The 24,587-nt window shown below is 37.5% G+C and overlaps 1 protein-coding gene across 7 annotated transcripts in view; it reads left to right on the top strand.

Moving 5' to 3' along the window:
- PDS5A (PDS5 cohesin associated factor A) overlaps positions 1-24,587 on the top strand; it is a 143,925-nt gene that overhangs the window by 81,137 nt on the left and 38,201 nt on the right. For 5 of the 7 annotated variants that reach the window (XR_004958848.1, XM_036255226.1, XM_036255216.1 and 2 more), the window contains exons 19-25: positions 2,297-2,420; positions 3,264-3,422; positions 7,730-7,798; positions 8,925-9,061; positions 12,542-12,665; positions 12,809-13,013; positions 14,490-14,604. Coding sequence is in view for 6 of the 7 variants with exons in the window: in XM_036255226.1 (XP_036111119.1) it covers positions 2,297-2,420; positions 3,264-3,422; positions 7,730-7,798; positions 8,925-9,061; positions 12,542-12,665; positions 12,809-13,013; positions 14,490-14,604 (933 nt within the window). In the remaining variant the exon portion in view is untranslated. Of the gene's footprint in view, positions 1-2,296; positions 2,421-3,263; positions 3,423-7,729; positions 7,799-8,906; positions 9,062-12,541; positions 12,666-12,808; positions 13,014-14,489; positions 14,605-24,587 lie in introns of those variants that run through there. The other 2 variants (XM_036255258.1, XM_036255267.1) reach the window with 2 other exon arrangements.

Here is a 24,587-nt window from a genome sequence, read left to right as displayed (position 1 = left end):
TTGGCAGTGGTGCTTTTATTGTTTTGATCTCTCCCTCTGGATTACCTCCCTTCTCATAAGAATGAAGTATATTTTGTATTTTCACTTTGGCATCTTAAAGAAGTTGTTAGGATCTAGCCTCATAAAGGTTTTATCAGATTTTAAAAAAAAAAAAAAGGTGTTAGGATCAAACTTGTGCTGAGACTATATTTAGACATAAGATGTGGGAGATGTCTTTTAAATGAAGAATACTATTGCTGATAGCTGTTGAATCAGATGTTCAGAGTATATGCAAATAGTTTGGGGTATATTCAAATCAAACCAGTTATTCCTTATAGGATAATCATAAAACAAAAATTCTCATGACTCCTAAAGTTTTTATTAAATTTGTGAGCTAATTGTTAAATGTGAGGATTAATTCAGTATTTATTGTACATTCTCTTCATTGTCAGTGCTATACTGGCTAATATGAAAGAATTAACCACAGTCAGTCCCTGCTCTCAAGGAGTTTATAGTCTAGAGATAATACTCTTTATAATTTGTATATTATAGAAAAACATCATTGACACAACAGGTTAAAGTTTCTGGTGAGTTTTTCAAACTAGAAAAATCTTAATATATACTTTTTTTTAAAGGTAAAGAATTTACTCATGAAGGAATTCTATTCCAAAGGAAGCAGTGGAAAAATGGGTATAGGTGGAATAGTTAACTTTGGACACAAGGAATAAAACCTCTTTTTGTAAAAGATTAATGGGGAAGGAAGGAGAGAATCACTGAGAAACAGAAAAGCACAACACTATAGACCTCAATAACAACCCTGATGGCATCATGGAATTATAGCACACCAGAAAAACAAGGAGAAAGATTAAAGTTGATTTATGTATCATCATTTCATGAGGCTGAGAATTAATAATGCATTTAACAACAATTTCAACATATCTTCCTTTGTTACTTCTATTATTTACAAGAACTGTTACTCTGGTAAATGAATTTGTGAAAGAAAAACTTAAGCAGTACTCCATCAAGGAGGCTATTGGAGCATGGAAATCTCTATTCATAATTCCAAACCTGCATGGAGAGAAATGTGGCATATTCATATTAAGTCACACTCACACTGACTAGCATACGTTCCCGTTTGGGGTTTTTTGTTGAGGTGCATGGCATGGAGTCTGGGGTATTGCTCCTTAATGCCTAGCCTCGCATTATCATAAGAGGACCCTTTGTCACCACTGTATTTAATACCACTGACCTTATAATCTATAAAATAGAGTAATTGCATTAAATGTATGTCAGATGTATTTTCTTAAATTTTTATTTTGCCTGATACATTTTCTTCTGATGAGAAAAATACATGTTCATTGTAAAAAGCTGAAACTTTTAAAAAATTAACATTTTATATATTTTTTATGAATGTTTTGTCTATCTACTTGATGTGTATATCTGTTTTCTATAGGTTGAAACAAACATGCTTCTTTCTTCATTCCACTTGTTTTTCCATATTATCAACATTTAATGCTTTAAGATTGTAAAACATATTTCTACATTGTCCCATAGAAAGATTGTTTTACTCTGATCTTCATTGTCAGTATGGAGGTTAAGTGCATGGATTTTGGAGCAGAAATGCTTATCTTCAAATCCCAATTTTACCATTTTCTAGCTCTGTTACCTTAAGAAGCTTAAATAATAATTTTGTGCTTTAGTGTTTTCATCTGTTTATTGACTGTAATAATTAATCTTCTTTGAGTATGAGGATCAATGCATGTAAAAATACTTAGAATCATAATTGGCATAAATACTCAATAATTGTTAGATGTTTTTATTACTCTTCTACTAATATTTATGTGTCTATGTCCTTGCATATTTTCTTTCACTAGTATAATCACTCCAGCTTTTTAATAAAACTTGGACTTCTGCTGCTTTTCTCCCATGACTACTTTAAAATAACTGAAGGGGATTGTGAAAAGAAAGTGAAAAATTAATCATATCTACTTGGAAAGGAAATGTAAAAATATGGCATGGGGCAAGTTTTAGATTATAAATCAAGGGTGGCTTGTTTATTTCTTCATATTCACAAGATGGCTTTAAAACAGAAGTTGTCCCCTGAAGTAGCCTTTCTCTTGAGGCATTGTATTTCTTTAACTATACTTGGGAACAGAGAAAGAGCTTTATATCCTTCTATAGATCTGGTAGTTTTTAAGAGAGATTTTTCTACCAGTGTACATCCAAATAGTTATGGAAGAGGACATAGGAGGCAACCAAAAGAACTACTGTGGTTTATGGGCTTTTGTTTTTTTAACTATGATATTGTTTTTTACAGGACTTTAATTCCTATTTTACATCAGAAAGCAAAGAGAGGTACTCCACACCAAGCAAAACAGGCTGTTCACTGTATACATGCCATATTCACAAATAAAGAAGTCCAGCTTGCACAGATTTTTGAGGTATATATAATATATAGGGTGTGTTTATGTTGATTTTTATTTTTATGGTCTGTGAAGATAGGTTTAGTTTTGTTTTCATTTTTGGGGCTTTTTTTTTAGTTTTTTATCCCACCCTAGAATATAAATTCTATGGGAGCAGGGACTCTCTCTGTTTTATTCAGCACTTTATACCCAGCCTTTAGGTCAGATTATGTGTTCAAATACTACATACGGAAAGATGTTTTGCATGTTTGTTAGAACATTTTACTTAATTTTAACTTGATTGGCTCAGTGATCCATTTATCCTCAAAAAGTTTAATTAGATGACTTTGAACCATCAAGTTTAAAGTACCTGACACCCTTACCTGAAAATCAGTCCTGTTGGCCTTTCCTTATGTATGATTCTTGGCCTGATTCCGCTACTAGAAAGGTATTTCTATTGTAATAAATTAGATACAATATGATCAGAACCCAGTGAAATCTAATTTTTTATGATTTGTGGTCATTTAAAATGTCCCCACAGGATAAAAAATCCACTAACATAACAAACCTATTGTTTGTAGATAGCTTGAAAATAATGCTGATTTGATGATGCAGAAATAATTTTGTTTTCATTTCTACCTTTTACTTTGGCTTTATTTTTTTCTATTACCTTTTTTCTGCATTCTTCAGATTTGTTAAATTTTAGTAGGTGAAATAAGAATCAACTATCTAATGTGGCTAAAGTTACTTTTGATCATGTCATTAGAATAGGTTTGTTTGAGCATGATAAGTTCAGGAGGACTCTGGAACATTTACTCTTTCCATAGAATGTCTAGCTATTTACAAAACAAACTGGTAATTTTGACTGTTTTATTTTTATAGCCACTCAGTAGGAGTCTGAATGCTGATGTACCAGAACAACTTATAACTCCATTAGTTTCATTGGGCCACATTTCCATGTTAGCACCAGATCAGTTTGCTTCCCCAATGAAATCTGTAGTAGCAAATTTTATTGTGAAAGATCTGCTAATGAATGACAGGGTAAGTTTCTCATTTAATTAAATTTAGAATCATGAGATTAAGACTACTATCTACATCTTTATCACAGAAACAACATTTCTGCTTTCTATATATAATTCTCTTTTCCTTTTAAATTATTGTATGTTTTCCCTCCTTATGTTAATTTAATTTCCAAATGACATTCTGATTTCTATTCAGCTATTATGAGATATTAGCATTTAAGAAAGAAAAAAAATGATCCCTGGCAGGTTTGGTTCAGCAGTTAAAGCATCAGCCCACACACCTAAGGGTCTTGGGTTTTGTTCCCCATCAAGGGCACATACCTGAGTTGCAGGTTCGATCCCTGGCCCCAGTCAGGGTTGTTTGGGAGGCAACGAATTGATGTCTCTCACATTGATGTTTCTCTCTCTCTCTCTCCCTTTCCATCCTTCCCCCTCTCCCTCTCTTCCACTTTTATCTAAAAATCAATGGAAAAATATCCTTGGGTGAGGTTTAACCAAAAAAGAAAAAATGAGAATATGAGATGAATGAATTACGAAGTAAAGAATATAAGTCAAATGCTATATTCTAACATTTGAAGGACCATTTACTTGAGTGCTAGAATTTTGTTTTATCAAACATTGTTAAAAATGTAAGTGGAGCCCTGGCCGGTTTGGTTCAGCGGTTAGAGTGTCAACCTGCGGTCCAGAGAGACCCGGGTTCAGTTACCGCTAAGGGTACATACCTCAGTCACAGTTTGTCCCCGGCCCCGGTTAGGGCGGGTGGCAGCCAGTCGATGTGTCTTTCTCATGTCGATGTCTCTCTCTCTCTCCCTCCCGCTCTATTTTGAAGATGAATGCAAAATGTCCTCGGGTGAGGATTAAAAAAAAAAAATGTAAGTGAAATTATATTTGAGTAGCATTTTGAAATATAATTACATTGCACTTTGGCACTAGATTTATGTATTCTATTTTAGTTATTGAAGTGTGTGTGTGCATGCACGCGAGCACACACGCTGATTTATTAGCTCTGGGTTGGTGCCCAAACACACCTCTGATTAAGAATCTCTTCCAGCCCTGGCCGGTTTGGCTCAGCGGTTAGAGCGTTGGCCTGCGGTCCGGAGAGACCCGGGTTCGGTTCCCGCTAAGGGCATGTACCTCGGTTGCAGTTTGTCCCCGGCCCTGGTTGGTCGTGCGGGTGGCAGCCACTCGATGTGTCCCTTTCACATCGATGTTTCTCTCTCTCTCTCCCTCCTGCTCTATCTGAACAAAGAATGAAAAAGTGTCCTCGGGTGAGGATAAAAAAAAAAAAAAGAATCTCTTCCAAATGGACATAAATTTTAAAATTATTTACATTTTTTTTAAATTGATTTTAGAGCAAGAGGAAGGGGGGAAAGAGAGAAATATTGATTTGTTGTTCCACTTATTTATACATTATTGGTTGCTTCTTGTATGTGCCCTGACCAGGATTGAACCCGCAACCTTGGTGTATCAGGATGACACTGTAACAAACTGACCTACCCTGCCAGAGCTATAAACAAACCAGTCTTACCTACTGGACCGTTGTGGGTGACTTTCAGTTCAGTGCTTACTTTCCCAGTTTACCTAATCCTTCCACATGGTCCAGTGGTCTTCAAGCCCTCAGTATCTGAACTTAGAAAGATATTTGGCAGTGCACTCCTTCCTCTTTTTCCTTTCTCCATTTGAGTGTGATAGACAAGGATGGAAAAGCATGGCCAAAGTCTCATTCCTATTCCAAATTTTTGTGCTGTTTACGCTGTTGCTCGATGTGGCTGGCAACAAATGTGAAATTTAAGGCAACTCTTAGATGATGACTTAATTGTTGATGGATCCTAATTTAAGATGGCTCTTTTTTTGTGATAAAATAAATATAAAATAAACTTTGATATTTTTACCATTAAGTGTGCCGCTCATCTATACTATATTTACCCACATTCTTCTTTTTGTTGGATGTTTTTGTTTTGATTTGTTTTAAAAAACAAACAGAAGTTTAATAACATGTAAATACCACCTGTATACATGGGATATATCCAGGAAAGCCAAGTAACTCTTCCAGAATGTCCCAAGCTATCACCTAAAATATGCACCCACATTATTGTGTAACCATCACCAGTATCCTACCTCTAGAACTTTATCATCTCAGATGGAAAAATCTATATTCACTAACCAATAACTTCTCATTGCCTCCTTCTCTCAGTCCCGGGTAAACTCTGTTCTGCTTGCCTTTTCTACATACCTCTTATCATCCATTATTTGTCCTTTTGTGTCTGACGTATTTCACCGAGTATAATGGATTCAAGGTTGTGTTATAGTATGTATCAGAACTTCATTTTATGCCATAATAATAATTCATTGTGTGTGTTGCCTACATATTGGTTATTCATCTGTTGATAGACTCTTGGACTTTTTCTACCTTTTAACTATTGTGAGTAATGCTGATGTAAACATTTGAGTCCCTGTTCTCAAATCTATGAGGTATATACCTTGGAGTGGAATTGCTGAGTCACATGGTCATCCTATGTTAAACTTTTGAGAGATTGCCAGATTGTTTGCTACAGCAGCCCTATATTCCCATCAGCAATGCACAAGGCTTCCGATTACAATACATCTTTGCAATGCTATTCTTTTCTACTTTTTTTTTTAATCCTTACACGAGGATATTTTTTTTATCTTCAGATAGAGTGGGGGAGAGAGGAAAAGAGAGAAAAACATCAACATGAGAGGGACGCATTGACTGGTTGCCTCCTACACTACCCAACCAAGGCTGGGGACGAACTATAGCCAAGGTACAGTGCTCTTTGACCAGAATCAAACCCGTTACCCATTGGTCCATCGGCCAATGCTCTAACCGCTGAGCCAAACTGGCCAAGGCCTTTTCTGTTTTGTTTTTTTTTTATAGTAGCCATCCTAATAGGTGGGAAGTATTTTGTGGTTTTGATTTGTATTTCCCTAATAACTAATGATGTTAATGACACATGACTACTTTTCATATGTTTTTTGGCCATTTTTATACTTTCTTTGGGTATTAAAAGTGTTTTGCCCACTTTTATTTTTATTTTTTTATTATTGTTGATCCTCACAGGAGATAGATAGAATGAAAGGGAGGGGATAGAGAGAGAGAGAGAGAGAGCGAGAAACATCAATGTGAAAAAGACACATTGATTGGTTGTCTGCCACACAACAAGAGCTGGGGATCGAACCTGCAACCCATGTACATGCCCTTAACCACGAATTGAACCCATGACCCTCTGGGCCGAGGGCTGACACTCTAACCACTGACCCAAACCAGCCCCTTGTCATTCTTAATTAGGTTGTATGTCTTTCTTGTTGTTGAGTTGTAAGAATTCTTTATATATTCTGAATATTAAACCCTTATCAGATATTGGCTAAACCTAAGATTGTGAAAAGTTCCTCCTATATCTTCTGAGAGTTGTATAGTTTTTTTTTGGTTTTTAAATTAGAGATTTGATCCATTTCTAGTTAATTTTTGTATATGATATAAGATAACAATTCAGCTTTATTCTTTTGCCTGTGGATATCTAGGTTTTCTAATACCATTTGTTGAAGAGACTCTTCTTTTTTTCTTTTTTCTTTTTTTAAATTTTGTTTTCCTTTATTGATTTTAGAGGGGGAGAGTGATAGAAACATCAGTGAGTCAGAACATCAATTGGCTGCCTCTCCTGCATGCCCCCCACTGGGGATTGGGCCCACAACCTGGGCATGTGTCCTGACCAGGAATCGAACTAGCGACCTTCTGATGCATGGGCCGATACTCATCCACTGAGCCACACTGGCCAGACTTTTCTTTTCTTAATAATTTATCTTTGCACCCCTTCTAAAGATCAATTACCATGTATGTGAGGGTTTTCTTGGTTCTGTATTTCATTTCTTTGATCTAAATGCCTATACTTTTTTTAAAAATATGTTTTTATTGATCTTTAGAGTGAGTGGAAGGGGGGAGAGAGAGAGAGAGAGAAACATTGATGAGAGAGACAACTCAGCTGCCTTCTACACACCCATATAGGGATTGTGCCAGGTATGTGCTGGGAATCAAACTAGAGACGTCTTGGTCTGTGGGTCAACACTCAACCACTGAGCAACACTGACTGAGCTAAATGCCTATACCTAATGTCATTATCAACCACATTGTCTTGGTTACTATAGATTTCTACTAAGCTTCAAAATCAGGAAGTTTGAGTTCTTCAACTTTGTTCTTTTCTAAGCTATGCTTGGTGATTTTCCTGTAGTATTGCATTGTTCAACATGAAAACTTAATGAGCAGAACTTTAAAATTCTTTCTAAAAATTCAATTTATTCAATTGACTATAGTCAACAGGTGAAAAGAATGGAAAATTGTGGTCTCCAGATGAAGAGGTTTCCCCTGAAGTACTAGCAAAGGTAAATTTGTGTAGATCTTGATAACTTTTATGTTGAAATAATGAACATTCATAGATATCCTTTTTTTAATCTAATAGTTAATTATTTTTAAATTAGGTGCCATATTTATAAATCAAAAGTTGTGTTTCTCAAAGAAACTGTAGTTGATACTGAGTTATTTATAGATATATGTCTGCATCTTGTGTAGACCTTCCTACCTGCTAAAACAATTTCAGTGAAGCTGTTTTACCCAGAGATTGTTTGCAGAATTATTGATGTTCAAAAACATCTGCGGACTCCCTTACCACCATCTACCTACCTACAAGCATATTAATATTAACTTAGCAAAAACAAGTGGCTGTCGTCGAATTGGTAACTTTCAGTAGATGTAAATTGTACCTCATTAAGCTAATTTTTAAAATGGTAGTGTTGGAATTTAAAATTAACTTCTCCATTTATCATCTTCCTTGATAATCTGTTTTACCTTGTGTAACTTGATAGTCATCATATATTCCATCAATGCCTTTTTCCAGTTTGTCAATAAATATAATAAAGAATACCTAGATTCACTAGCTAGTGCTTTCATATAGATTGGTAACATTCTTTTTGGTATAACCCTCCAAGTAATTATAACCACAAATAATTATGGAAGCAGAATGTTAAGTGAGATGGAATTAGATTTGATGGTTTCTACAAAATAGTTTTTCAGTACTACAGAAAATATTGTAATTATTTTTAATTACTAAAATTGGTATAGTTGAAATAGTTATTTTGAACTATATTTTTAAATAATTTGAAAACATTGGGCAAGTGTTCAATGTGAAAGGCCTGAGTTCAGGAGCCAGACCTTGGGCAAATTATCTGTCATAGTAAACAGTGTTTGAGTTGCCTTACTGTGGAAATAATGCTTCCCTCATAGAGTTGCTTGGAGATTAAATAAGTTAATACATGTACAGCCCTAGGAAAAGTGCCTGGTGCAGATTAAATGGAATAAATATTAGTCTTTATTGTTATTATACAGACTTGTTTAATACAGCATGTCTGCTGGCAGTTAAGTAATCTCACTTATCTAATTAACATAAATTAATCTTCCATTTAATTGGAATTTTAAGTTGCTTTCTTTTTTTAGCATGTTAATATTTTATAGGTACAGGCAATTAAACTTCTGGTAAGGTGGCTGTTGGGTATGAAAAACAACCAGTCTAAATCTGCCAATTCAACTCTTCGGTTATTATCAGCGATGTTGGTTAGTGAGGGTGACCTGACAGAGCAGAAGAGGATCAGGTAAGATTTTTCTTTCTTTTTAATTTTTTTAGCTCAACATGTTGGTAGAGCTTACATAGGAATTATTTACCTAATTGATATTGAATGCTGTAACTGCACCATGTACTTTGGAATCAAATTTCATGTACTTGGGTTTATATCTCAATAGTGATAGTATATTTTTCTTCATTCCTAAAGATTGAACTCTTCCCAATAAATTTTTAGTAATAATCTCTATAGTAATGTTACAGTTAGCATCAACACTTGGTTCAATTAATCAATTATTTGTTAAATTACTAGTCTTTGCAAAATACTAAAAGGCATTGCAGCAAAAACAGATACAATTCAGCTCCTGCCCTCAAGGATCTTACCCTGTAATATAGTAATTAAAGAAGTGGAGTGTCTTGGTACCATGAAAGCAATAAAAATTTCAGTGAAGGTTCAAAGAAAGGAGAGTTGCAGCCTCCCGGTGGATTGCAGAAGGCTCTACAACATTGGTTCTCAACCTTCGTAATGCCGTGACCCTTTAATAGAGTTCCTCATGTTGTGGTGACCCCCAATAATAAAATTATTTTTGTTGCTACTTCATAACTGTAATTTTGTTTTCCAGTGGTCTTCGGCGACCCCTGTGAAAGGGTCGTTTGACCCCCAAAGGGGTCTCACCCACAGGTTGAGAACCGCTTCTCTACAAGGTTCTACAAATGCAAAATAAATGTTTTTGTTTCTACACATTTTTACTCTTCAAATCTGTGAAATTAACATCTCTTTCTATTCTTTATAAGATAAAAGTAAAGCCAAAATTTTTATGATCCTAGCTTATTTCAAATTATTGATGTTTCGAAAGCACCAACAGAACTAACTAAAGAATTCTACTTGTGATGCATTCCCACTTTAGAATTGGTGTTAGAGGATAGTTTAATTATTTATTTATGCATACAATATTTATTGAGCACTCTCATATCAAATACTGCTATGGTTTTTGTATGTATACAAAAGCCTCTCCCTACAAGGAATATGCATTGTAGTGGGAGAGAGAGGAAATGAGCAATTACAATAAAGATGCTGAATGCTTTGATAAACTGAGGAAAACCATGAAAAATTATTTTTTATCATAGAAAAAGCCAGGGGTAGCTTTGTATAAACAGATTGAAGATTAGAGCTGAGTTAGGAAGTTTTAAATTTAAATGAGAAGTTTTAAATTTAGGGTAACTGTACAGTGGATGGCAAAGTCTTAGTAAAATGAGCTCTTACAAATCCATGGTAAATAGGCAGGATCCACAGTAGAAATGAAAACTATGTATTATCAGTTTGTCTTTAAAAATGTTTATCACTGCCCAGCTGGTATGGCTCAGTGGTTGAGCGGTTCGCCCTGGCCAGTTTGGCTCAGCAGTTAGAGCGTCGGCCTGCGGTCTGGAGAGACCCGGGTTCGGTTCCCGCTAAGGGCACGTACTTCGGTTGCAGTTTGTCCCCGGCCCTGGTTGGTCGTGCGGGTGGCAACCACTCGATGTGTCCCTTCACGTCGATGTTTCTCACTCTCTCTCCCTTCCTCTCTCTCCCTCCCATTCTATCTGTACAAAAAATGGAAAAATATCCTCAGGTGAGGATTTAAAAAAAAAAAGAGGCTGCCGGTTCAATTCCCAGTCAGGGCAGATGCCCAGGTTGTGGGCCAAATCCCCAGTGGGGGCCATGCAGGAGGTGGCCAATTGATGTTCTCTCTCTCTCTCTCTCCCCCCCTTTATCTCTCTCTCAAATCAATAAAGAAGAAAAATTTTTGATAAAAATATTTATCACTAAATACAATTTAAACCGGAGATTCATCTTGCCTATCAGATCAGATATATATATATATATATATTTTTTTTTTTAAGCAGTTGTTTTATGGGATCAGGGAAATGGGTTCCCTCATTACTCCAGTGACTATATATTGGCACAGTCTTGGCAGAGCAGTTTGGCATTTTGTGTCTAGAACCTTAAAAATGTTATCTTTTGACTATTTATACACTCATGAAACAATAAAAGAATCATACAAAAAAGATTCATGCAAATACATCCAGTATTTTTTTATCACAAAAGATATTAATCATGGAACACATATCATGAAATATTCGGTAGATCATAATTACATATTGCAAACCTATGCTATAACTTGAGCTGCAGAATCAGAAACATATACAATTCTGCAGTCCATTTACTAACTGTTATAACATATCACTTTTCTAAGCTTCATCTTATGGAGTGAAAATTAAATGAGATAAAGACTGTGAAGTGTTTCTCATACTGCCTAACACAGTCAAGCACCCAAATAGTAGTTATTGTCTTTTTTATTTTATTTAATTAATTAATTATTTATTTATTTATTTTTATTGATTTTAGAGAGAGGAAAGGAGAAGGAGAGAGAGAGAAACATCGATGAGAGAGAACATGGATTGGCTGCCTCCTGCATGCCCCCCACTGGGGATTTGGCCCACAACCTGGGCATGTGCCCTGACCAGGAATCAAACCAGCGACCTCTTGGTGCAGGAATCAGTGCTTAATCACTGAGCCATACCAGTTGTGAGCTATTATTTTTTAAATTTCTGAATCATTTGCCTCAGTAGCCATTAAAGGTCCCTCATTGTTACCAGTGCTCACTTTGACAATCCTATTATCCAAGAGTACCATGTTTTTTTCTCTTGGGTGATAAATAATAGTCCCTTGTGGATTCAGACTAGATTTTCACATTTCCTACAGTCTTCAAAGCTGTGCTAGGTTCTGCATAGATGTTGAAGTAAAAGATTGTCCTTTCATCCCATTCAGTGTCACATTTTACTATTTAGGTAATAAAAGTCCACTGGCCAGAGGTGGGAGTGTATAGACATCCCAGATTCCCTTTTAAATCTTTGTGGTGCAAAAGAAAGTCTCCCCCAGAGATTGTTACCTGAGATAGACACTGGCTCTCATCTCTATATCCTTTCCTTTTGGGTATTTGTCTGATAATACCCCTTTTCCGGTACAAATCATTTCCTACTTTCTAGCACCTCATTTCATCAGACATATCATATGTAGGCTCAAGCTAGATTTCTATTGCATGTATGTCATGCATATGCATTTAAAAATTGTTGGAAATAGATTTTAGATAATAAGTGATTTAAAATTTTTTTTTATCAGATCTTCTACAGTAAATGTATATTTCTCTTGAAATGAGAACTATAGTTCCTAATGTTCTCTCTAGCACTGCAGTTAGTGTGGTTGTGATCATAAGCAGAGTTTCTTGGCTGTAGTGGAGGATCTAAGCTAGAGCATAACTAAAAATGAAGATAGAAATTTATTATCAAATAGTCACAATGATTTGAGTCTTTTTACCTGTATTGAGTTCAAGGACTCAAAGTAGCTTTCCCATATTTGTACATTGTCATTTTAAGCATAAATTATGCTGAAGATCTTAATACTCAAAAAAGGGATCAAATAATTTCTATGAATGATAATGGTTATAGGAAATGTTTATTTCTTTTTTGTTTATAGTAAATCTGATATGTCTCGCTTGCGATTAGCTGCTGGTAGTGCCATAATGAAGCTTGCTCAGGAACCTTGTTACCATGAAATTATAACCCCAGAACAGTTTCAGCTCTGTGCACTTGTTATTAATGTAAGTAACAATCTTATTTTTGTCAATTACTTGGCCTTCGAGGATAAATACATTTACTTTCTATGGATGTAGATCAATTTATTGTGTGGATATGTACACAAGAGGAATTGTACTTAAGTATTTTTGGTTTTGTGCTGCTGTAGGATGAGTGCTACCAAGTAAGACAGATATTTGCTCAGAAACTGCATAAGGCCCTTGTGAAGTTACTTCTCCCCTTGGAGTATATGGCGATTTTTGCCTTGTGTGCCAAAGATCCTGTGAAGGAGAGAAGAGCACATGCACGACAGTGTTTACTAAAAAATATCAGTATACGCAGGGAGTACATTAAACAGAACCCTATGGCTACTGGTAAGTAACTGAAAGTTTCTGTGTGCAAGTATATCTTGTCAATATATCATTGTGAGGGTATTTTATGTATTTCTATTGTAGTTTATAATAACACTGGGATTTTTTTTTAAATACGTTTTTATTGATTTTTTGAGAGAGAAACATCTATGTGAGAGAGAAACTGATCCGTTGCTTCCTGCACACCTCCTACTAGGGATCGAGCCTGCAACCGGGGCATGTGCCCTGACCAGGAATCAAACTTGTCAGTCCATAGGATGACACTCAATCCACTGAGCCACATAGGCTGGGCACATTGGGATTTTTATAGAATGCTATCTCTGTAGTTATAATGTACTTAAAATCTAATGTTCTGGATTCTGAGTCCTCTTTATAATGCATAATAATGTTTGAGGAAACTGCATTTTTCTTATGGTATCAGTAGTATGGCTTGATTAGAACACTGCTCAAATGTCAAGTAAAGAATTATTCTAGCACCCTGGCCAGTTTGGATCAGTAGTGGAGCATTAGCCCATGGACTAATGAGTCACGGGTTTGATTCCAGTAAAGCGCATGTACCTCAGCTGCAGTTCGTCCCAGGCCCACTCATTGTGTCCCCTCTCACATCGATGTTTCTCTCTCTCTCTCTCTTCCTCCTTTTCTCCCTCCTGCTCTATCTGAAGATAAATAGAAAAATATCCTCAGGTGAGGATTAAAAAAAGAAAAAAATAATAATTATGCTAGCTTTGCCAGGGACCCTCTGTGTCATCTTATTTATTCTTTTGGTTTTAATAGCCTTTAAATAGAAATAAGCCTTGCTGATGTGGCTCAGTGGATTGAGCATCATACCGTGGACTGAGAGGTCCTGGATTGACTCCCAGTCAGGACACATGCCCAGGTTGTAGGCCCGATCCCTGATAGGGAGCGTGTAGGCGTCAGCAGATTGATATTTCTCTCACATCGGTGTTTCTATCTCTTTTTCTCTTCCTTTCTCTCTAAAAAAAAAAATCAATAAAAACATATTTAAAATAATAAAATAGAGCCCTGGTCAGTTTGCTCAGTGGTTAGAGCGTCAGCCCATGGACCAGAGAGAACCGAGTTCAGTTCCCACTAAGGGCACGTACCTCGGTTGCAGTTTGTCCCCAGCCCCTGTTGGGGTCGTGTGGGTGGCGACCAGTCGATGTGTCTCTCTCACATCGATGTTTCTCTCTCTCTCTCTGTCTCTCCCTCCCTCCCTCCCACCCTCCCTCCCTCTCCCTCCTGCTCTATCTGAAGATAAATGCAAAAAAATGTCCTCGGGTGAGGATAAAAATAATAATAATAATAATAAAAATAAATAAAACAGAAATCAAAGTATTTTTAGTATTAGGTTTTATGTTGCCTATAATGTAGAATAACTGAGCAGGGGAATGGAAACTGAAGTGGTTAAAATGCAAAACTAAGAGAGGGATTTTATAAATATGATTATTACTGTTGTTAATAATAATGTTTTTACTTTAGAGAAATTATTATCACTGTTGCCTGAATATGTAGTTCCATACATGATTCACCTGCTAGCCCATGATCCAGATTTTACAAGATCACAAGATGTTGATCAGCTTCGTGATATTAAAGAGTAAGTCATGTTGATTTTCAAGAATTCTTAAAATTATTTTTACTTTTCAAAAAATGCTAAATTTTTTCTCTTACTAGTCCCATTAGAATTAAAATCTTTTCATAGTTTTTTATGTTTTATTATTTTACTGTTTGTATTAATATGAACTTTGTTACTTCATTTTGACAATTTAAAAAGCCATGTGGTAAAAATTTCTCTCTTTTAAACAAACTTTACTTTCAACCTGAAAAGATAATGCTTAAAAATATGTGTGAACACACAAAACATTCTGTGGCAAGATTGTGGTGATACAAAATTAGATATAGCACAGATTTGTCTCTAGAGGTAAGTCAGGCAAGTAAACAATTACAAAACATTGTTTCCAAAAATATTCTTTATGTAAAATAGAATTTTGTATATAATGCAGGGTGAGAGAGTGAGAGATAGCCTGAGATTGTCTACAAATGACCTCCAAGAAACTTGAAAGCAATATTTCCTTTCTTTCCAAATGCTAGCTTTTGCTTTATACTCTTTTTTTTTTTTTCAATCCTCACCCTAGGAGGATATGTTTATTGATTTGAGAGAGAGAGAGAGAAACATCAATGTGAAAAAGAAACATCGATTAGTAGTCTCTTATACACACCCCAACCTGGGACAGAACCCCCAACCTAGATATGTGCTCTGACCAGGAATTAAACCCGAAACCTTTTGGTGCCCAGGATGATGCTCCAACCAACTGAGCCACGCCAGCCAGGATGCTTTGTATTCTAATATTGGTACCTGCAGTTTGTATTTGAATTTTGATTTTTCTGTATGGGATATTAAGTTTTATTTCTAATCTTTTTTTTTTTTTTTTTTTTTTTTTACTTATTATTGTTGAATGTATTATAGACATTCCTCATTTTTTCCCATTGACCCCCTCCTTCTCACTCTCACCCCCCTCCTGCCTTTCCCCACGCTGTTGTCTGTGTCCATTGGTAATGCACATATGCATATAAGTTCTTTGGTTTATTTCTTCCTACCCCCCAAACCCCCTTCCCGTTGAGGTTTGTCAGTCTAGCAACCAGTTTGTACTTCGTAATCCCTTCACCTTTTTCACCCATTTCCCCAACCCCCCTCCCATCTGGCAACCAACAAAATGTCCTCTGGATCTATGAGAATGTTTGTTTTGCTTGTTCATTTTGTTTGTATATTCAATTGTTGATAGATATGTATTCATTGCTATTTTGTTTGTTCATATTTTTCTTTTTTTAATCCTCACCCGAGGACATTTTTCTATTTTTTGTTCAGATAGAGTGGGAGGGAGAGAGAGGAAGAGAGAGAGAGAGAGAGAGAGACATCAACGTGAAAGGGACACATCAAGTGGCTGCCTCCCGCATGACCCAACCAGGGCCGGGGACAAACTGCAACCAAGGTACATGCCCCCAGCATGAACCGAACCCGGGTTTCCCTGGACCACAGACCAACGCACTAACTGCTGAGCCAAACCTGCCAGGGCTGTTTGTTTATATTTTTTATCTTTTTCTTCAAGAAGACCCTTCAACATTTCATATAATAATGGTTTGGTGATGATGAACTCCTTTAGCTTTTCTTTGCCTGAGAAACTATATGACCGTTGATTCTAAATGACAGCTTTGCAGGATAGAGTAATCTTGGTTGTAGGTTCTTGCTTTTCCTCACTCGGAATATTTCTGCCACTCCCTTCTGGCCTGCAAAGTTTCTTTTGAGAAATCAGCTGACAGTCTTATGGGAACTCCCTTATAGGTAACGGACTGCTTTTTCTCTTGCTGCTTTTAAGATTCTCTCTTTGTCTTGAATCTTTTGCATTTTGATGATGATGTGTCTTGGTGTGGGCCTCTTGGGATTCATCTTGTTTGGGACTCTCTGTGCTTCCTGGACTTGTATGTCTGCTTTCTTCACCAAGTAGGGAAGTTTTCTGCCATTATTGTTTCAAATAGGTTTTCAATTTCTTGTTCTCTCTCTTCTCCTTCTGGCACCCCCAAGATGCGAATGTTGGCACACTTGAAGTTGTCCCAGAGGCTCCTTACACTATCCTCATTTTTTTGGATTCTTTTTTCTTTTTGCTGTTCTGATTGGGCATTTTTTGCTTCCTTATATTCCAAATCGATGGTTTGCTTCTTGGCTTTACCTACTCTGCTATTGAATCTGTGTAAATTATTCTTTATTTCAGTTAGTGCCTCCTTCATTTCTGACTGTGCATCCTTTATTTCTGACTGGTCCATTTTTTATGCTCTTGAGGCCCTCACTAAGTTCACTGAGGTTCTCACTAAGATCATTGAGCATCCTTATAAGCAGTGTTTTGAACTCAGCATCTGTTGCTTATCTCTGTTTTGCTTAGTTCTTTTCCTGGGGTTTTGTTCTGTTCATTCATTTGGGACCTGTTTCTTTGTCTCCTCACTTTGGCTGCCTCCCTGTGTTTGTTTCTGTGTATTACTTAATGAGAGGTATGGGGCTAGCTAAGACCAGATGCTGCTTGTTTGAAAGAATTTAGGAAAACCTGAAGCAGGATCCAAGACAGGCTAATCCTATGGTAAAGCACTGGCAACCGCTTGGGTGGGCCTGAAAGTTGTTTGGGGCGGGGCCTCAGGGAATCACCAGGGCGGGGCAAACAGTGTGAGCCAAGTTGCTGGAGTTCCAGATGTGGCAGCTGTCTGCCGCCCTAGGGAAGGGCTCACCAAAGGAACAAAGGCCTCTGACAAATTGTCCGGGAGAAAGCCCCCTCTCCAGCCCTCGCTCCAGTGCCTAACAACTCAGTTCTTTCCTGTATGTCTCTGGTGCCTTTCATGTTTCCTCCCCCATGCTGGAGCCTGGAGGGTGTGAGTCAGAGTAAGTCCATGCGCAGGGCCTTTAAGAGGAGCCTCCCTGAGCCTTAGTTCTCGAAGATTTTATAGCCAGAAGTTGTGACTTCTCTTCCTGGTACTGGATCCCTGAGCAGGATGCTTGGTGTGGGACGGGGACCCCTTTGTCCTCAGGGAGGACCTTCCCAGCCAAGGTATCCTCCTAAAATTTATCCACCACACGTGGGTGTGGGACCAGCCGTCACTCCTCTGCCCCTCCTATCAGTCTTGATGTGGCTTCTTTAATTTTGTAGTTGTAGGACTTCATTCAGCTTTATTTCAGGTGTCTTTGAATGATGTTTGTTCTGTAGTTTAGTTGTAACTTTGATGTGGTTGTGGGAGGACGAGATACCACGTTTACCTACACCGCCATCTTGTCATTGTCTATTTCTAATCTTAAATTAAGTTGTAATCGCCCTGACCAGTTTGGCTCAGCGATTACAGCATCGGCATGCGGTCCAGAGAGACCCGGGTTTGGTTCCCGCTAAGGGCACGTACCTCGGTTGCAGTTTGTCCCTGGCCCTAGTTGGTTGTGTGGGTGGCAGCCACTTGATGTGTCCCTTTCACGTGATGTTTCTCTCTCTCTCTCTCTCACTCTTTCTTCCTCTCTCTCCCTCCCACTCTATCTGAACAAAAATGGAAAAATGTCCTCAGGTGAGGATAAAAAAATTAAAAATAAAACAAAATAAAGTTGTAATCAACATTTATTTCTGTTTCCTGAAGCTTTGGTAACTGGAATTGTGTCAAAATCTTAACAATTGGGAAAGATGTTGTATCTTGTCCAGCATTACTGTTAAACATCAAACTGTGAGATTACATTTTGAAGGCTTGTCATTCCATTGTTGTTGCTTCCAACACATCAGTCCAGCGATCATTGTCTTTATACTGTTGTTCCCCCCCTTTTATCCACAGTTTCACTTTCCATGGTTTCAGTTACCCATGGTTAACCACGGTCTGAAAATAGTAAATGGAAAATTCTAGAAATAAACCATTTATTAAAAATTTATTAAAAACCGTTGCACACCATTCTGAGTAGTGTGATGAAATCTCACACCATCCCACTCCATCTTGTTTCATCCCACTGTGACATGAATCATCTTTTGAATAATTGTTCTATTTTATTAGTTGTTGTAGTTAATCTTTTACTGTGACTAATTTATAAATTAAATTTTATCATAGGTATGTATGTATAGGGAAAAAACAGTATATAAGGTTCGGTGCTATTCCATGATTTCAGGTATCCACTGGGGTCTTGGGGTGTATTTCCCACCGATAATGGGGAGGGGCTGTTGTTTTTCAAATGCTTGAAAATAAGTTTACATTTAATTTTTTTAAGCTACAGAATTAGGTTTCTGGAAACAGGTTCTAATACTAGCTGTGTGACTGAAAAGAGGTTCCTGGATTCAGAGTGTGTGTGTGTGTGTGTGTGTGTGTGTGTGTGTGTGTGTGTTGGGGGGCTTCCCTACACCAACAAGCAAATTTTGGACACCAGCAGAGTGTCTGAGAATGAAATGTCTGGAGATGAAATCAGATTCCGCAGGTACAGGGCTCAGTCTCACAAGATCACCCTCTTCTTCAGACGTCACTGAGGTATTAAAGTTCCATACTACTATGGTATCACTGTCTATTTCTCCCTTTAAGTCAATTAGTATTTGCTTTATATGTTTAGATGCTCCTATGTTGGGTGCATAAATCTTTACAGTTACATCTTCTTGTTGTATTGACTTCTTTATCATTATGTAATACCCTTCTTTTTGTCTTATATAAGCATCGGTACTCCAGCTTTTTTTTAGGTTTCCAGTTGCATGCAATATCTTTTATTTTGTCTTTACTTTCAATTTATGTGTGTCCTTACACCTAAAGCATGTCTCTTGCAGGCAGCATATTTAGACGGCTTTTTTTTTTTATATCCATTCATCTACTCTGTGTCTTTTGATTGGAGAATGTAATTCATATAAAGTAATTATTGATAGGTGTGTACTTATTGCCATTTTGTTAATTATTTTCTAGCTATTTTTATAGTTCCTCTCTGCTCCCTTCTTCTCTTCCTCTCTTCCTGTGTGGTTTGATGACTTTCTTTAGCGGTTTGCTTAAATTCCTTTCTCTATCTTTTGTGTATTTATTGTAACAGTTTAATTTGCTAACTTACGTTTGATCCCATCCTGAAGCTCAACATTTTTACCCTCCCTCATTTTATGTTTTTGAGGTCATATTTTTCATCTTTTTTTTTTTTTTTTTTTTTTTTATCCTCACCCGAGGACATTTTTCCATTTTTTTTTTGTTCAGGTAGAGTGGGAGGGAGAGAGAAGAACAGAGAGAGAGAGAGAAACATCGATGTGAAAGGAACACATCAAGTGCCTGCCACCTGCACAACCGACCAGGGCCGGGGACAAACTGCAACCAAGGTACGCGCCCTTAGCGGGAACCGAACCTGGGTCTCTCAGGACCGCAGGCCGACGCTCTAACTGCTGAGCCAAACCGGCCAGGGCTCTTTTTTTTTTTTTATCCTCACCCGAGGACATTTTTCCATTTTTTGTTCAGGTAGAGCGGGAGGGAGAGAGAGGAACAGAGAGAGAGAGAAACATTGATGTGAAAGGAACACATCGAGTGGTTGCCACCCGCACAACCGACCAGGGCCGGGGACAAACTGCAACCAAGGTATGCGCCCTTAGCGGGAACCGAACCCGGGTCTCTCAGGACCGCAGGCCGACGCTCTAACCGCTGAGCCAAACCAGCCAGGGCTCTTTTTTTTTTTTTAATCCTCACCCAAGGATATGTTTTTATTGATTTTAGAGAGAGAGGAAGGGAGAGAGAAATATTGATGCAAGAGCAAAATGTCAATCAGTTGCCTCCAGTACATAATTTGGACTGGGTATCGAACCCAAAACTTAGGTACATGTCCTGACTGGATATCAAACCTGCAACCTTTTGGTGTACTGGATGATGCTCCAACTAGCTGAGCCACCCAGCTGGGGCACATTTTTGATCTTTTTATATTGTGTATTCCTTAACTAATCATAGTAATCATAGTTTTTACTTTTGTCTTTTAACCTTCATTCTAGCTTTATAAATGATTAAACCACCTTTACTGTGAATTTACTTTTCTGGTGAGATTTATTTTTTTTTATATCTGTTCTTGTTATTAATTGCTACTCTTCCTTTTCAGTTTAAGGAAGTTTCTCTAACATTTCTTGTTAAGGCGGTTTAGTGGTAATGAATTCCTTTAGCTTTTACTACTCTGGAAAACTCCCTTCTTCAACTCTGAATGATAATGAAGTTATTTTGTTTTGTTTTGTTTTTCAGGACTTTGAATATATCATGCCACTCCCTTTTGACCTCTAAAGTTTATATTGAAAACTCTACTCACAGTTTTATGGGGGTTTCCTTGTACTTAAGTTCTCTCCCTTACTGCTTTTAATAGTCTCTCCTTCTCTTTAACTTTGATGTTATAATTATAAGGTCTTGCTGTGGGTCTCTTTGGCCTCGTGTGATTTGGAACTCTTCCTGGATCTGGATGTCTGTTTTCTTTCTCTGTGGTAGGGAAGTTTTCAGCCATTACTCTTCAAGTAATACTCTGCCGCCTCTCTCTTCTTCTGGGAGGCTGTAATGTGAATGTTAGTCTGTTTGATGTTCTCTTATATGGCCCTTATGCTATTGTCACTCTTTTTTTTCTTTTTGATTCTCTGATTAGGTGAGTTCCACTGCCTGTCTTCAGGTTGACTGATCCTTCTGCTGCATCTAGTCTGCTATTGAACCCCTAGAGTTTATTTTTCATTTCCATAATCGTATTTTTCAGCTCTGTGACTTTTATTTGGTACTCTAAGATTTTCCATTTCTTTGTTGAAGTTCTTACTATATTCATCCAAACACTTTTGTGACCTTTACTTTGAACTCTTCATTAGGTAAACTACTTATCTCCATTTCATTAAGGTGTTTTTGGTTTTTTTGTTTGTTTGTTTTGTTGTTAGTTTTTTTTTTTTTTTTATTAATTTTTGTTACAGATGTTTCTCCTTTTGTTTTTGTTTTTAGGTTTTATCTAATTTTTTCATTTGGAACATATTCCGTTTCTTCATTTTATTTGACGCTTTGTGTTGGTTTCTATGCATTAGATGAAATAGCCACGAGTGGCCTCTTGTAGGGATTGAACCTTTTTGTTCAACCTTGCCCCAACTCTTGGTCATTTCTCAAACCTTTGTACTTGCCCAGGCAGTCTGTTATATTTTTAATAGCTCTCAGTAGTTGAAGATGTGCCAAGACTTGTCAATGTCACAAGGAGAAGAATCTAATCACCAAGATCCAGGCTCACTAGAAGCCAGAACTCTTGGGTATAGTCTTTTTCTTTAATCTTCACCTGAGGATACTTTTTTCCATTTTTATCTTCACATAGAGTAAGAGAGAGAGAGAGAGAGACATCGACTGGTCATCTCCCATACTACCCCTACCAGGTCCATGGACTGAACTGCAACTGAGGCATGTGCCCCTGACCAAAATCAAACTCGCAACTCCTTGGTCCATGGGCCAGCACGCCACTGCTAAGTCAAACCAGCCAGGGCTTGGGTACAGTCTTATGGAACCCGTAGGCATAAGCCCCACTGGCCACCAGAGCCAGGCAAGGTAGATATATCTCCTTGAAGCAGTCACAAAAATAAGAGCACCAAACAAGTATATGCCCCATTCTTGATGACACCAGTTATTACAGTCCCATATGACCAAGAACACAAGCTCCCCTGGACTCCAGAGCCAGCCAGAAAAAAGGCATTTCCTGAGCAATAGCTGCAAAAATTGGGACATCAGACACATATAAAGGGTCCCTTCAGGTGCTGCTGGTTCTCTGGAGCATTGCAAAGGGAGAATATCGAGATGGCATCTGCCAGTCTCCCTCCCCGAGAGTATTCCAGCAAGTTCCTAAATGTGTGTGTTAAATGAGCTGCCTGCCCCTTGGGAAGAGGTTTTAATATAAGCAGATGAATCTCCTTCACTTTAAGTCTGGGCATTATCATCTGCCTCTGAGCTGGGCTTGGGAGCAAGTGAGTTTGAGCTCATGAGCCCATTTCTCGGATTACTACAGTGCTGTGGGTCTCAGGATACAAGCCTTGTTGATTTTATTCCTTTTTTTTTTGGTACGTGCCCCTAGCAGAAACCGAACCTGGGACTCTCTGGTCCATAGGCCAATGCTCCAACTGCTGAGCCAAACCAGCCAGGGCAAGCATTGTTGATTTTAAAAATTAAATGTTTTGGGGGCACATCTCTGAAGTGCATGTCTTAAAAGTTGGGGTACCCAGTGTGGGGTTTGAACCCCTTGTTCCGCAGGCAGAAGCTCCACATTTTGAGTTCCCTCTGGATGATGGGTTTCAACAATGGGGGTTAGACAGCCAGTCTTTAGGGGTTTTGTTTGTTTTTAATTTTTTTTTTTATTATTATTTTAGAGAGAAGTGAGAGGGAGAGAGAAAAACATCGATGAGAGAAAACACTGGTTGCCTTCTGCATGACCCCCTCTGGGGATTTGGCCCACAACCTGAGCAATATGCCCTGACCGGGAATCGAACCACTGACCTCTTGGTGCATGGGTCGACGCTCTACCACTGAGCCACACCAGCTGGGCGCCTTTAGGGTTTTTTAGAGGAAATCATTCCCTATATAGCTGTAGACTCTTGTGTCAGTGGAAGGAGGTGAGTTCAAGATCTTCTGATGTCACCATCTTGAATCAGACCAAATTCTCTGTTTTTATTGATCTTGTGTCTGGCTTTTCTATTCATTATTGAAAATAAGGTATTGAGCTGTCTGATTATTATTATAGTGCTACCTGTTTATCTCTTCAGTTTTGTCCATTTTTGCTTCATAGATTTTGGGGCTCTGTTGTTAGGTTCCTATGTATTTATAATAGTCACAGCTTCTTGCTGGATTGAATCTTTTATCAGTATAGTCCCTTCTGATCTTCTTATAATTTTTTTTTTTACTTTAAATCCATTTTGTCTGATAGTAAAACAGATACTAGCTCTTTTTTAGTAACTGTTTGCATGAAATATATTTTTCCATTTTTTTACATTCTGATATCTAAAGTGAGTCTCTCGTAGCCCTAGCTGGGTGGCTCAGTCAGTTGGAGTGTTGTCCCATACACCAAAAAGTAGTGGGTTCGATTCCTTGTCAGGGCACATACCTATATTGCAGGTTCGATCCTCAGTCAGGGCGTCTATGAGGCAAATGATCGATGTTTCTCTCCCCCCACCCCTTCCTCCCTCTCTCCTCCCTCTCCATCTCTTCCTCTCTCTTAAAAATCAATTTTAAAAAATACATATCCTCAAGTGAGGATTAATTAAAGTGAGTCTCTTATAAACAGTATATAGAGGATTTTTTTTTTCTTAATTCATTCTGCTTATCTCTGCATTTTGGGAGAGTTAACTCATTTTCATTTGAAGTATTTACTGATAAGGAAGGAGTTACTTCTGCCAAGTAGCTTTTTGTTTTCTCTGTATCTTGTGTTTTTTATTACTTTGCGATTCCAATTAACATCTTAAACTTATAACAACCTAGACTGAATAATAGCAACTTAGTTTCAATAGTATACAAATACTGTGCTCCCATACATCTCTATCCCTCTCCCTTTATATTGTTATTGTTATAAATTAATTCTTTATACATTGTTTTTATTTACATAAATATACTTTTTTAAAATTTATCTTTATTGTTGAGAGTATTACAGATGTCCTTTTTTGTCCCGTTGTCCCCCTCCTTCCGGTTACCATCCCTCCCCAGGCCTTCACCACACTATTGTCTGTGTCCATGGATTATACATATAAATTCTTTGGTTAATATGTGCCTGCCCCCACCCTGGCTCCCTTCCCTCTGAGAAAAATATAATTATTTTACACATTTGCCTTTAAAATCATATATTTTAAAAGAGAATTACAAATCCAAAACACAATAATGCTGGCTTTTATATTTACCCATGTTGGTACCTTTACCAGTGTTCTTTGTTTCTTCTTACGGCTTCAAGTTACTATCTAGTGTCCTTTCACTTCAATTTAGTATTTCTTTGTAAGACTAGTCAACTAAAAACAAACTCCATTAACCTAATGCTAAATTTCTCCCTCCCAGTGGTCTAGTTGGTGTGTCTCAGTTGGCTGAGCATCATCCTGTATAGTGAAA

Source organism: Molossus molossus, unplaced genomic scaffold (genome assembly GCF_014108415.1).
Source record: "Molossus molossus isolate mMolMol1 unplaced genomic scaffold, mMolMol1.p scaffold_m16_p_1, whole genome shotgun sequence".
Taxonomy (NCBI): domain Eukaryota; kingdom Metazoa; phylum Chordata; class Mammalia; order Chiroptera; family Molossidae; genus Molossus; species Molossus molossus.
Note: the sequence above shows the minus strand (reverse complement) of the source record. Positions and strands in the feature narration are given on the sequence as shown.